Source organism: Eptatretus burgeri, chromosome 3 (genome assembly GCF_056783735.1).
Source record: "Eptatretus burgeri isolate ZD-2024b chromosome 3, Ebu_testis_v1, whole genome shotgun sequence".
NCBI lineage: Eukaryota > Metazoa > Chordata > Myxini > Myxiniformes > Myxinidae > Eptatretus > Eptatretus burgeri.
The window spans coordinates 105,600,474-105,614,652 of NC_140963.1; the positions used below are offsets into that span (position 1 = coordinate 105,600,474).

At 42.9% G+C, this 14,179-nt stretch overlaps 1 protein-coding gene across 1 annotated transcript in view; it reads left to right on the forward strand.

Annotated features, from left to right (window-relative positions):
• EEF2 (eukaryotic translation elongation factor 2) overlaps positions 1 to 13,840 on the forward strand; it is a 34,240-nt gene extending 20,400 nt beyond the window's left edge. The window contains exons 10-16 of the mRNA XM_085874817.1: positions 9,302 to 9,440; positions 9,583 to 9,702; positions 9,879 to 9,986; positions 10,086 to 10,439; positions 10,546 to 10,728; positions 11,394 to 11,526; positions 13,412 to 13,840. Of these exons, the coding sequence (XP_085730943.1) occupies positions 9,302 to 9,440; positions 9,583 to 9,702; positions 9,879 to 9,986; positions 10,086 to 10,439; positions 10,546 to 10,728; positions 11,394 to 11,526; positions 13,412 to 13,605 (1,231 nt within the window). The 3' untranslated portion in view covers positions 13,606 to 13,840. The remainder of the gene's footprint in view (positions 1 to 9,301; positions 9,441 to 9,582; positions 9,703 to 9,878; positions 9,987 to 10,085; positions 10,440 to 10,545; positions 10,729 to 11,393; positions 11,527 to 13,411) is intronic.
• Positions 13,841 to 14,179: the final 339 nt, after the last annotated feature.

The window sequence follows — 14,179 nt, forward strand, 5'->3', positions numbered from 1 at the left end:
GCGGGGACAAATAAAATTAAATTTTGGTCTGTAGTGTTTGTCTGTCTGTCTGTCTGTCTTTGTCACGATTTTGGCCACAGTTTTCAAGAAATTCATCTGAATTTTTTTTGTGTATGTTGGTGACCGGCCAAGGGCAGCAACCCTTAAAGGCCCAGTCACACCTTGACGTTTTAGCCAACGTATGCCGATTTTTGAAAATTTTTTTCTAAAACGCTGGCACACGTTGAATACATTATGGGTAAGTTTTGATAACATTGAGAGCACGCTGAAAAACACTGCCATACGTCGTTGTACGCTGGCTTTAAACGTTGTACTTTTCGGTTGTCCTCAAATTTTTGCATGCTTGAAATTTCACGACGTATGCCGGCGTATGACTCACACGTTCCGCTACGCTGGCCACAAGTTGTATGCACAGTCTGTGATCGTTGACAGACGTCAACACATGCTACTTGTAAGTTGAGACACGCCGAGGTAATGTTTAGCGGACCCGAAACTTATTTCTAACCTATGATTAACGTGTTGTTGGCACGTTACGCGATCGTTGCCACACGTCGACAGACTTTACTTTTAAGTTACTCATAGGCTGAAAGACGTCGGTATAATGGATCGTCCTTGCGTCAGCGTCCACGGCCAGGACACTTATTTGCAGCATTCTTCAAACTTTTCTTTGGCATGACGAGGATGTTCACACTTCGATGTCTAGCTTGGCTATGATTCCAATTGTCCATCGGCAGCGTCTATTTAAAATAGTCGAGTTTGAGCGTTTTAACACGTTCAGAAGAAACGCTTCAAATTTCCAAAGGCGAGTGACAGCAATTGAAATCGTTCATTGTGAACAATGAAAATAGTTTTGTGGTACCGTTTAAAAGTCGTTGAGTGGAGAAAAAAAAAATCCAATTGTTGAGCGCAAGCGCCTACATTCAATAGTGGAGTTTGAGCGATTTAGCACGTTCAATAGAAACGATTAAAATTTCCGAGCGCCAGCGTCAAAAAACAAAGGCGAGTGACAGCAATTTAAATCGTTCATTGTAAAAAATGAAAATAGCTGAGTGGTACCGTTTAAAAGTCGTTGAGTGTTTAAAAAAAAAAAAAAAAAAAAAATATATATATATATATCCAATTGTTGAGCGCAAGCGTCTACTTTCAATAGTGGAGATGCAGCCATTTAAATTGTTGAGTGCCAGCCTATGAATAGCAAACCCCACGTCACCAGCAAAGATAAACTGCCGCACGATATGGATAAGTTAGGCTATCGTTGGGCATAGTTTGTGAACGCCGGCTACACGATAATTATTTGTTGCTATACCGTATCTATAAGTTATCGAAGCGCTCTATGCACATTATTAGTTCATTGTGCATTTGTCCAACCCGTTATGAATAGACCTAAATCGTAAAACCAAGCCATAGCTCATTGTTGAAAAAGCCCCATAAAAATTAGCCGCGAAGAACTTCGAACAATGGTGCAAAGATGTCTCCTACCCGTGGACACGCGGACGCAAGGAGGATCCATCATAACCCACACCCTCCCCCTCACACTCACCTACTACTGCCAACATGAACAAACTACTACTAATACTGATACTGTTACTGCTGACATTGACATCGACTCAAAAAGGACTCGAACACTGTTGGGTTCCCCTTTCATGAGCACCATTTTTATATACCAATTCCCAAAATCGCTGGGAACGCGTCTTTATATGGCAGTTGTAAGTTAGAAACACGTTCATTTGTTTTTTTTTTGTCGACCGGAAGACGTCATTGGAATACGTCTACATACGTCGATGTGTGTTGGGACTATGTAAAGAATTGGTTCAAAGCACGTCAAACATAAGTTAGAAATAAGTTTCGCGTAAAAAAGACATTACCGCGATGTGTTTCGACTTATGAGTAGCCTTTGTGGACGTGTGTAAGCGTCCGCATATCGTGTGTACAACTTATCCCCATCGCATGCGGAACGTGTGTCATACGCCAAGTACGTCGTAAAATTTTGAACATGTTTAAAATTTATTGACGTACTCTACTTACTACGACGTATGATCGCGTACTTTAGCGTTCTACTCATGTATACCAAACTTACTCGTACCGTATTTGACGTGCCCCAACGTTTTAGACACATTTTCCTTAGGTCGGCATACGCTGGCAAGATCGCCAAGGTGTGACTGCGATGTTGACACTTCCATTTCTACGGCAGTTATGATTCGAATCGTTGTGTGTCAGCCTTTTAATAGGCTACGTCACGACATCGTCGGCGATGCGTGCAACGCGCTATGCATAAGTTAGACTATCGTTGGGCATAGGTTGTGTAGGCCGACAACAGGTTCAGCATTCGTTGGTATAAGTTATCTATAACGAAACGTTCTGTGTCCGTTACTAATGCGTTATACATAAGACCAAGTTGCTATGAATACGTCCAAATCTTTAAAAGAAAACATCAAAAGTTCAACGTAAGCCAGCGTTTTACATAAATTTTAATACGTTGCCATCGCTGGTGAAAACGTCAAGGTGTGACTGGGCCTTAATTTAATTAGCCTTAATAGATCTGGATCCAAATCTGCGAATCTTTCAAAGTGTTTCTTCACCATTTTGAGATGGTGCCCAAAACTATGTACAGTGAGGAGACCAAGTATTTGATACACTGCCGATTTTGCAGGTTTTCCCACTTACAAAGCACGTAGAGGTCTGTAATTTTTATCTTAGGTCCACTTCAACTGTGAAAGACTGAATCAAAAACAATAATCCTGAAAATCGCATTGTATGATTTTTTAAAATAATTAATTTGCATTTTATTGCATGAAATAAGTATTTGATACATCAGAAAAACAGAACTTAATATTTGGTACAGAGATCAGACGTTTCCTGTAGTTCTTAACCAGGTTTGCACAGACTGCAGCAGGGATTTTGGCCCACTCCTCCATACAGATCTTCTCCAGATCCTTCAGGTTTTGGGGCTGTCGCTGGGCAACACAGACTTTCAGCTCCCTCCAAAGATTTTCTATTGGGTTCAGGTCTGGAGACTGGCTAGGCCACTCCAGGACCTTGAGATGCTTCTTACGGAGCCACTCCTTAGTTGCCCTGGCTGTTTCGGGTCGTTGTCATGCTGGAAGACCCAGCCACGCCCCATCTTCAAAGCTCTTGAGGGAAGGAGGTTGTTGGCCAAGATCTCGTGATACATGGCCCCATTCATCCTCCCCTCAATACGGTGCAGTTGTCCTGTCCCCTTTGCAGAAAAGCATCCCCAAAGAATGATGTTTCCACCTCCATGCTTCACGGTTGGGATGGTGTTCTTGGGGTTGTACTCATCCTCCTTCCTCCAAACACAGCAAGTGGAGTTTAAACCAAAAAGCTCTATTTTGGTCTCATCAGATCACATGACCTTCTCCCATTCCTCCTGGATCATCCAGATGGTCCTTGGCAAACTTCAGACGGGCCTGGACATGCGCTGGCTTGAGCAGAGGGACCTTGCGTGCGCTGCAGGATTTTAATCCATGACGGCGTAGTGTGTTATTTATGGTTTTCTTTGATACTGTGGTCCCAGCTCTTCAGGTCATTGACCAGGTCCTGCCTGTAGTTCTGGGCTGATCCCTCACCTTTCTCATGATCATTGAGGCTTCACGAGGTGAGATCTTGCATGGAGCCCCAGACCGATGGAGATTGACTGTTATCTTGAACTTCTTCCATTTTCTAATAATTGTGCCAACAGTTGTTGCCTTTTCACCAAGTTGCTTGCCTATTGTCCTGTAGCCCATCCCAGCCTTGTGCAAGTCTACAATTTTGTCCCTGATGTCCTTAGACAGCTCTCTGGTCTTGCCCATTGTGGAGAGGTTGGAGTCTGATTGAGTGTGGACAGCTGTCTTTTATGCAGATAATGAGTTCAAACAGGTGCAGTTAATACAGGTAATGAGTGGAGAATGGGAGGGCTTCTTAAAGACAAAACTAACAGGTCTGTTAGAGCCGGAATTCTTACTGGTTGGTCAGTGATCAAATACTTATTTCGTGCAATAAAATGCAAATTAATTATTTTTAAAAATCATACAATGTGATTTTCAGGATTTTTGTTTTAGATTCCGTCTTTCACAGTTGAAGTGTACCTATGATAAAAATTACAGACTTCTACGTGCTTTGTAAGTGGGAAAACCTGCAAAATCGGCAGTGTATCAAATACTTGTTCTCCCCACTGTATAGCACAAAATCTCAAGGTTATGGGTGGATTCACACCAAACTTTGTGGAAAGGCTGGGAATGTCACTCGGAAGAATTAATTCAATTTTGTTGAAGATCCAAATCTGGATATGAGAATTATTTAATTTTAAACTGATTCTTCACTATTGAGAAATGGGGCTAGAAACAATATTGCTTGATGTATCAAATTTGTGGACATGTTTTCAATTTTAATTGATTCAATTTTGGTGAAGTTTCAAATCTAGTTACGAGAATTTAAGTGATTCTTCATCATTGAGAGATGGGGCTAAAAACTATGCATAGTATGATCTCAAAAAGTTGTGGACAAGATGTGACCAAACAAGGTGGGAGAGTTGGTTAGGGTGACGACAAGAAGCCGATTCGATTTTGGTGAAGGTAGTACTCAGTTTTTACTCTTTCTTTGTTTTTTTTTGTTTGTCCGGGCGATACCTCAGCCACCCTCTGAGCTCGGAAATTGAAATTTGGGCAAAAGTAAAAATGTGCTTTGGCAAAAATGGTATTTAAAAATTTTTTTTTTTAAATTAATTATCGATTTATTTATTCCTTATTTTCTTTCTCCTCTGGGAAATATCTCAGGCACCTTTTAACCTATGAAGCTGATATCTGGACTTGATGGTGAACAAGTGATTTGGCTAGAAATGGTATTTTTAGTTTATTAATTGCTTAATTTTTAAAGTTTGTTTTGGATGAAATGGTGGTTTTGATATACTATTAGGAAATTAATTATTTTAAGATTATTATTTATTTTAATTATGCAGTTGATTTATTATTGTTCACTTTTTCTTCCCAATTCCGTCTCCGTGTGCTGCAATGCGGCATCGCTGGCTGCCGAAGGTGTCCCGGCAATGTCGCGCATTGGAGTATTTGTCGTTTATTTGGAACTCACAGGGATACCCGTGCTCCGCACAGGAATCCCGTGGATGGCGGCGGGTCTGAAGGAGTACGTCAGTTAATTGTAAAATTGTAGAGGCTGCCACCATTTTTTTTTTTTTCATCACCACTATAATATTATATTTTCCCCGACATGTTTTATATGCAGAAGACTCGAGTTCAAAAATGTTAAGATTTATTGCCGCATCAGATAAAAACCATAATGCCTCAACATTGTGAGGCTGGTTTCATGTCATCATTTGCGACTTCATTTATACGTCGGGCATAACCCAGCCTGGCCCAGCGTATTTGATTTATTTACGTCTGTTATCCTGATAAAAAAATTGTTATATCATGTATACGAAGTTGCAATGTACCTACGCCCATAACCATTATATAAAATATCTACATAGCCCATAACCATTTAATTATAAAATATTATACACATACGCCATACGCCATCACCATTCTATTTATATCTGTAATATGTATATATATACAAACCACCACCACCACCATTTTTTTTATTTTATTTCCCACCACCATTTTTATTTTTCACCAGCAACATGTATTTCCTTCATCGCACATCCTATTCCCGTTTATGAAATAACTGAAGTAGCTCAATAATTTTAGTGGAGTGCTCGAGGATAAACAATATTTGATGTCTTCCCCTCTGGGGCCAATATGAATAAAGACTCCGATGATCCCACTCTGGAGCATCCCACATATAGCTGACCATGGGAAAAGCAAGGAGTGGATAATTCCACCCCTGCTACTTTCAATGACTGTCCTTGTGCCTTATTGATAGACATCGCAAAGCACAGGCATACAGGAAATTGTAGTCTCTTAAATTCAATCGTTGAATTTGATGGAATGAGTGGAATTCTCGGAATGAATACATCTTCTCCTTTCGCACATCCTGTCATGATAGTGGCCTCAATTACATGTGGTAGTAGTCTTTTCACAATCAGTTTCGTTCCGTTGCAAAGTTTTAGTGCATCTAGATTACGTAATAACATAATAGGGCATCCAACTTTTAATGACAGATTGTACGGAGGCAATCCTGGTTATTCCAATGAGTTTAGAAATTCTGTGGGATAATGTATGGCTTGCTCAGTATCCAGTGTGGTGTCAATAGACTTGTGACTCTGTTGTTCGCTTGGAACTACTTGTAATAACTGATGGTTTATTACACGGACTGTTTCATTAAGTGGAGCCAGGATTGTTCTTTCACAGAGCCACTGTATGGTTTTGTAATTGGTCACTAAATTGGGATACACATGAGTCTCTAATTCTTCCATAGATGAAACTATTGTACCACAGTCATCGGGAATAGATATTACATCATTTGTGTTCGGGATTTCACCATTTCCAAGTTTGAGAAGTAATTATGCGAAATTGCCAGCATCTAAATCACCATATAATTTGACCCTCATATTTGTTGTTAGATGGATAGTTTGTACGAATGTCCAGAGGTATGAAGATTTTATACTGGCTTTCATTTCATCAGCTGGAGTGCCACGGGGTACTACAGGTAAAGTTTGTCTGAAATCGCCAGAAATAACCAGCGTAACTCCACCTATTGGCAGGTCTACTCCTCTTAAATCTCGCATAGTTCTATCTAATGCTTCGAATGCATCCTTAGACGACATCGTACCTTCATCCCAAACTATGAGGTCGCAATTCTTCAGCACTTTTTCTGCTTCAGTTTGTTTGCCAATGCCAAAAACTGGATATTCCATTGTCGCTAAGTTGAGAGGCAATTTGAAAGCAAAATGCGCTGTGCGGCCATCTGAAAGTAGTGTTGCGGCTATACCGGATGAAGCAACGGCCAATGCGATCTTTTTCTGGCTCCTCATCTTAGCAAGCAAAAGGTTGAGGACAAATGTTTTGCCAGTACGACCTGGGGCATCCAAGAAAAATATCACACCACTACCCTCTTGAACCGCTTCAGAAATCAGTTCATATGCATTACTCTGATCCTGCACCAGAAGCAGCTCATTGTCAGAAACAAACTTTGCGAGAGTATCTGTGTTGCAGTTTGTTTCATGGAACCATTCTCTACTGATGGTTGCGCTTTCAGACCTATTAGAAGCGGGAAGTCCCCACTTAGTTAAATCTTTCCCGCTCATGTATAATACCAAATCTTCAATGTATATCAGAGCCTCATTGAACATATCTGGTGTGTACTGGATACGGTATAATATACATACGGTAATTTTTGCATAGGCCTATACACTATAAATAAAGGTTGGTCGACTTACGACCAAATCGACTTACGATTGGTCGGTCGGAACCGAACGTGGTCGTAAGTCGACCACTACCTGTATGTACAATAAAATATGATTTGTGTTAATCTTGCATTAAAAGAGGCATTTGTTGATGTGAATAGGGCCTATCATAAGTGTGTCGAATGCATAAGTCATAATTCGGAAACGGGAATTCGGAATTAACTGTAGCACTATTTTTTTTTCATTCTATTGCAAATAGCATTGGCCCCATGTCAATCGGCTGAACTTGAAAAATTAACGTTACGAAAAGTGTGTCGAATGCATAAGTCAAAATTCGGAAACCGGGAAGTCAGAAGTCATTGTCTTCAATTGACTGTAGCATTATTTTTTGTCATTCTATTGCAAATGGCGTTTGCCCCATGTCAATCGGCTGAACTTGAAAAATTAACGTTATGAAATCAGGTAATGACATCATAATTCGGAAACCGGAAGTCGGAAGTACAATTCTTTTACATCGGGACACTCCCGGGTGCATGTTCTGTCAGCATGTGAAGTTTGGTGAGGATCAGTCCAGTACTTTTCGCGTGCATAGGTCACAGAGAAACACACACACAGACAGACAGACAGACACACTTTCAACTTTATATATATAGATGGTGATTGTGTACTTTAATAGTACCTCCACTTGTTCATTATAATATCGCGTGATATTTAAAACAGACAAATTTAGATGAAACCAGAGCAAAGCCGATGGTGCACCGTGACAAATCCCCATGCTTCCCACCTAAAGTGAAGTTGAAAGATGACAAAGGATTGAACCAATATCAAAAATTTTTTAATTTTTTTTTTTCATTTTTGATCCACATCATCCTGAGTTCCTTCTCCATCACCCCCCTTTACTGGGGATAAAATCCAAAAATTCGTTTCTTATTTCATGCATCTCCCAATGTTGATTGCAAATACAAAGTTTCATCAATTATTTTGCCTCATTCCATTTCTTGGTATTTGAACCTTTTGATCCCAGCCCGGGGGGGGGGGGGGGTAGGGCCAAAATGATGATGCTGCTCTTGCAGCTTCTTGTCATGTGATTATAAACTACTAAGTTGGGTGAATTTCTGCCAAACTGCTTAAGAGGAGTTGGTGTGATGGACGGACGGAGCAGATAACATTATCCCCTCCCCCACCTTTTTTTTCTTCTTTCTTTCAAAAGATGTGGTGATGACAGTTAAAATTTGAAATCAAGGTTTTTGTTTTTTACAATGAAGGGGTTTACAATATTAAAACCCATAATGGCAAGGATGCCAAAATGCATCCCTCAAGCGGATGACTTGTAACATTTATTTTTTTAATGCAAGCCAAGCTTGGCAAAACCACGTGAAACTAGAAGGGCACTCAGTAGAGCGCATACCTCTGCCACACAATGCCTGATCCAGTGGAACATATCAAACCCAATAACTTTTTGAAATAGCATGCCACAAATTGTTTTTAGCACCATCTCTTAATGGTGAAAAATCACTTTGAAAGTTAATAATTCTCGTATCCCGATCTTCACCAAAATCGAATCAATTCATCCTCGTTACACATCCATCCTGTCCATCAAGTTTCGTCCGAATCCATCCGTAATTATTATTATTTTTGAAACGTCATGCAATATATCGGTTTAGTCCTATCTCTCAATGGTGAAGAATCGCTTTAAAAATTCTAGTATCCGGATCTTCACCAAAATATAATCTGTCCTTGTCACACATCCATCCTCTCCACCAAATTTCATCTGAACCCGTCCAACTTTTTGAGATACTGCAGACAAACAAAGGGGTGAAAACGTGACTACCTTCGTGGGGTTTTGTGTCGTCGATGGGTTACGAAACAAGCTGGTGTTTAATAGTGCTGGATGCAACAAGCATACTTCATCTGCTCGGCAAATATTGTTTTTATTTGTTAAAGAATGGTTGCCATTAAGTCTCAGTTGTGCTTGAAACCAGTCTCACAATCTCTTTTCAGAACCATTCTCATGATGGGTCGTTACATTGAGCCGATTGATGACGTGCCTTGTGGAAACATAGTCGGTTTGGTTGGTGTGGATCAATTCCTCGTTAAAACCGGCACCATCACCACCTTCGAACACGCACACAACATGAGGGTACTTAGTATGAGTATTGAGTTTGCTGGATGGAAGCAAACTATGTTTTGGAATCTGAATTGAACCCTTTACTGCAAATGTAGATTGGATGGAAAGCGAACACTTGTTTCATCACTCAGGCGTCCTGTGTATGTATATGCAGGTGATGAAGTTCAGTGTCAGTCCTGTGGTGCGAGTGGCTGTCGAAGCAAAGAATGCATCGGACTTGCCCAAGCTGGTGGAAGGTCTGAAGCGACTTGCTAAATCTGACCCTATGGTGCAGGTATGTATAATGATTGTTGCATGAAGGGACCCAGACCTTAAATTTTTTTATTTATTTATTTGTTTTGTTTTGAGCTGTTGCAATTCATAAATTAAAATGAACAATTTTCCGGGTTATTGGTGAAACTATTTATGTTGACGGTGCAGTTTGTCATGACTTCTTTTTTTTTTTCGTAGTGCATTATTGAAGAATCTGGTGAGCACATCATTGCTGGAGCTGGAGAACTGCATCTGGAGATTTGCCTCAAGGACCTGGAGGAGGACCACGCCGGTATTCCACTCAAGGTAATCTGGACATCGCCCCTTTGGCGTCCGAACCTGGAACAAATGGTATGGTGTCAACAGCAGCCATGACAAATGAGTGCTGCTTTTGTTTTTCCACAGAAATCTGATCCTGTAGTCTCGTATCGTGAGACTGTCATGGATGAGTCGTCACAGTTGTGCCTCTCAAAGTCCCCAAACAAACACAACCGGCTGTACATGAAAGCAAAGCCCATGGCTGACGGGCTGGCCGAGGATATAGACAAGGGGGAAGTAACAACGCGCCAAGAACTGAAGCAGCGTGCACGTTATCTCGTGGAAACTTACAACTGGGAGGTGGCAGAGGCTCGCAAGATCTGGGCTTTTGGCCCCGATGGCATGGGCCCAAACTTGCTTGTAGATGTTACAAAAGGTGTGCAATACCTGAACGAGATAAAGGACAGTGTGGTTGCTGGCTTCCAGTGGGCAACCAAAGAGGTGTGTTTCCCTTCAACCATTTTCACCTCATTTTCAAAATACCTTCCTCCGCCTGTCCTTGCAGATACAATTTATTTTGGCTGTGATTCACAACATGTGCTTTCAGGGTGTGCTTTGTGATGAAAACGTACGTGGTGTGCGCTTCGATATTCACGATGTGACATTGCACGCGGACGCAATCCACCGCGGTGGTGGCCAAATCATCCCCACGGCCCGCCGTGTCCTCTATGCATCTTTGCTGACTGCGTCTCCTCGTCTGCTCGAACCAGTCTATTTGGTGGAGATACAGGTGTGTTTGGGAGCTCGCAGATTTTTTATTATTATTATTGCCTCCACCACCAAAAATGGGAGAAGGTTGTTTTTACTTGCCCCTGTTTGTCTGTGAGCTGGATGTCTCAAAAAGTTGCAAACTGATTCAGATGAAACTTAGTGGACAGGTTGGGTATGTGATGAGGACTAATTGATTAGATTTTGGTGAGATCTGCATTTGAAATGTTGTTTTTCCCTCTTTCCCCTCCACCAAGTGATTCTTCACCATTCAGCGATAGGGTAAAAACGAGACATAGCAAGTTATCTGTTGTGGATGAGTTGGTTCGGTGACAAACGGCGAATTCGATTTTGGTGACGGTTTGGATTCAGATCTGACCTGTTGGTGGAATACAAAATGTGTTGTTCAGTGTTCAGCCTGTTGGAGGGAGGCATGTGCTATGTGTGCAGTTATAGTTCTCTCTATCGTAAATGTAACTTTCTGGCCTTCAGTTTATAGATATATTGACCTTTCTGCTCATTTGGGGAAAATGTAACGTCGTGTGTGCACGCACCATGCAATTCTGCTTTTGTGAATCAGGTGTCCCAACACCCCTGCATTGTGAACATTTAATTATTGGTGCCACCTGTGCAAGAGCTTTATCCATGTAACCCATATTTTTTTTTTGTTTGTTTGTTTGTTTTCAGTGCCCAGAGGCTGTTGTCGGGGGCATCTATGGTGTACTGAACCGCAAGCGTGGTCACGTCTTTGAGGAGAACCAAGTCGCTGGGACCCCAATGTTTCTCGTCAAAGCCTATCTTCCTGTAAACGAGTCCTTTGGTACGACCCAAATGTCATGTTCAATGAATTTTTATTTTTATTTTCTTATTATTTATTTAAAGACTTTTTGAGTGCAATTGCTTGAACCATCCAACATATTGTTGCGAATTCACCCCCGCCGGCGTGCGATCGACCGCGCGTAGCCAAAAGCGGCCGCCTCGCCCACCGTAACGGACAATTCAGTCGTGACCCCTCTGGGAACTACCGCCTGGAGCCAGTCACGGGTGGGGGTTTATCCTCACCACAACTCAGTCCGCACTCGACCCACGCGAAATAGGGTCCGATCGCCGAAAGGTCGATTTACCTCAGTACTCGCGCGAGTAGCGTACCAAGGAGTTTTACCACACCACAGGCCGAATCCGGACACGAACCGTTTAAGCGGTTCGTTCCGTATTCCAGGGATAACAGAGCGGAGTTTTTGTCCTCCCCTTGACTGTTCCGATTAATTACCGGGATGTTGAAACCCACTACGAACCCTTTACGTGATGCAAGATGGAGATTCAATAAAAGGAAGGAGACTAAGCAAAGCAGGAAACAGTTCAACAAGCAATGCAAATTTATTACGGAACGCACGTATATTACAGTCAAGACAAGATGCAAAAAAGCAAATGCAATACGACCGAATAAAAGGGCAATCATTTACAACACTTGTACAGTTCTACTTGTCGGGACTCTGCGCCACATCACTCGTACAAAAAGCAAAGGAAAGAGCCACCCTCACAGGCAAGGAGGCAGACAGGTCCATGGACCAAATGTGCGTGGATCCTGGAGGAGCGGCCAGGTCCACGAGACCGAGAAGGTCTTACCCGCGTCCTCGTGACGGGATGGCGGGCAAGCCGCAATGTTCGCGCAGCTGCGCCCCGACTCCGTGCCCTTGGCGTGGTCGGCGAGCCCTCTCCGGCGTGCTCCGCACAAGCAGTTTTGTTGGCACCACGTTTAGGGTAGGGTAGGAATGGGGCCCTCCGGCACTATCTCAGCGCGGATTGGGGGGGGGGGTATAAATTGCTGATGCTCAGGGAGAGGGGAATGGCTGGCTGGCTTGGACCCCACGACGAGACTAGCAACCCCCCACACCACAACCTCGTTGCCGACCGCAGTCTTCACTTGACTCGAACTTGAACTCTTCACTTGCCCCGACCAGCCGCCTGCAACTCAACCGCGCGAACTCCTCGAGTCGCCTTATGCTCGCGTCTTTATAGGCCGCAGGAGGAGCCTATATGCAAATTTCAGGATCAAAACGTGATTGGAGGCGGGACCACGCCACCCTCTGTTCAGCCATTGGTGCGGCAAAAAGGGGGCGTAAACCTCTTCTGATCCGAATTGCTCTCGTAAAGAATCCACGTTCATCGCGCTTGGAGGCGGGGCCATACCGCCCGACGCTCGCTCATTGGACGGAGAAAAAGGGGGGCGTGAAGCCTTCCTGATCTGAATTTCTCCCTCGGTAAGGCCGCCATTCGCGCTCGCGGCTCGATGCGTTCGGCACCAATTGCCGAACGGGCCTTGGACAGCACGACGTTTGGTGTTGACTGGTGGTGTGGTCGATGGTTGGAGAAGGAGATAGGCGAAGGTGGTGGGGGGTTTTCTGTGGTGGTTTGGGAATGGCGGTGAAGCGATGTTTGCGGGATGGAGTTGTAAAGGTAGTGGCTGTTTGTGTTGTTGGCGGCTTAATGGTCGAAAATAACAATAGAGAAAGAAAAATGGCTAACTCAAAGCGTCGCAGCCCGGATGAATCGCACATATTCCCTCTATACAACGGGTTTGGGCTAACTACACATGAACTTACCGATATATCTCACCTGAGGACTCTTTATGGTGTAATGCGAATTTCAACAACCGTAACAATATAATGGGTTCTAAATTCTGTTCTCAACACATTGTTTTGCAGGTTTCACAGCCGATCTGCGCTCCAATACAAGTGGTCAGGCTTTCCCACAGTGCGTGTTTGACCATTGGCAAATACTTGGCGGTGATCCTTTTGATGGAAACACCCGCCCAGCACAGCTCGTAGCTGATATCCGCAAGCGAAAAGGCCTCAAGGAGGGTATTCCAGCCCTGGACAACTACCTGGACAAGCTGTGAAGGATATGATATCATGACACCACCAGTGGGTCTTGCATTTTGCCGTGGACTTCTTGCCATGTTTTGTGGAGGGATTGTTGGATTTTTAGAAGTTGTGATGGGTGCCCAATGCAGTGTGCTTCGTCTGTTGCACTACGCTGAAGATCGGTATGAACAGAAGGGTGATGAACGTCACATGACATCTGTATCTGTGCTTCAAAAGTCATGAAAATAAAATCAGTAGTGCAAATCCCAAGTTTGTCATTTTGAATGGTGCAACAAGGGACTTGGTGTGTATTTTGAATGTACAAGTATGATCCGTTGCCTGTTTGAGCACGGCTTCTTCCTGAGTTCTTGTTTGCTTGTGGTTGAATTTCTTCTATTGGGCATTGAATTTTGTTTATCATTAGATCCTCGTGGAGGTGCTAAGTCTTACTCGCGTTGTTCTTCATCTTCTTGTGGACTTTTTTGTTTCACAGCCGAGTTTTCATCGAAACTTCTTGAAACTTGGCATATATATGTAAAAATGCCACGCGCAGACAGTAACCATCTCCGATTTGAAAATTCCTCCGAGAAAAAAAGGTTATGACGTCAT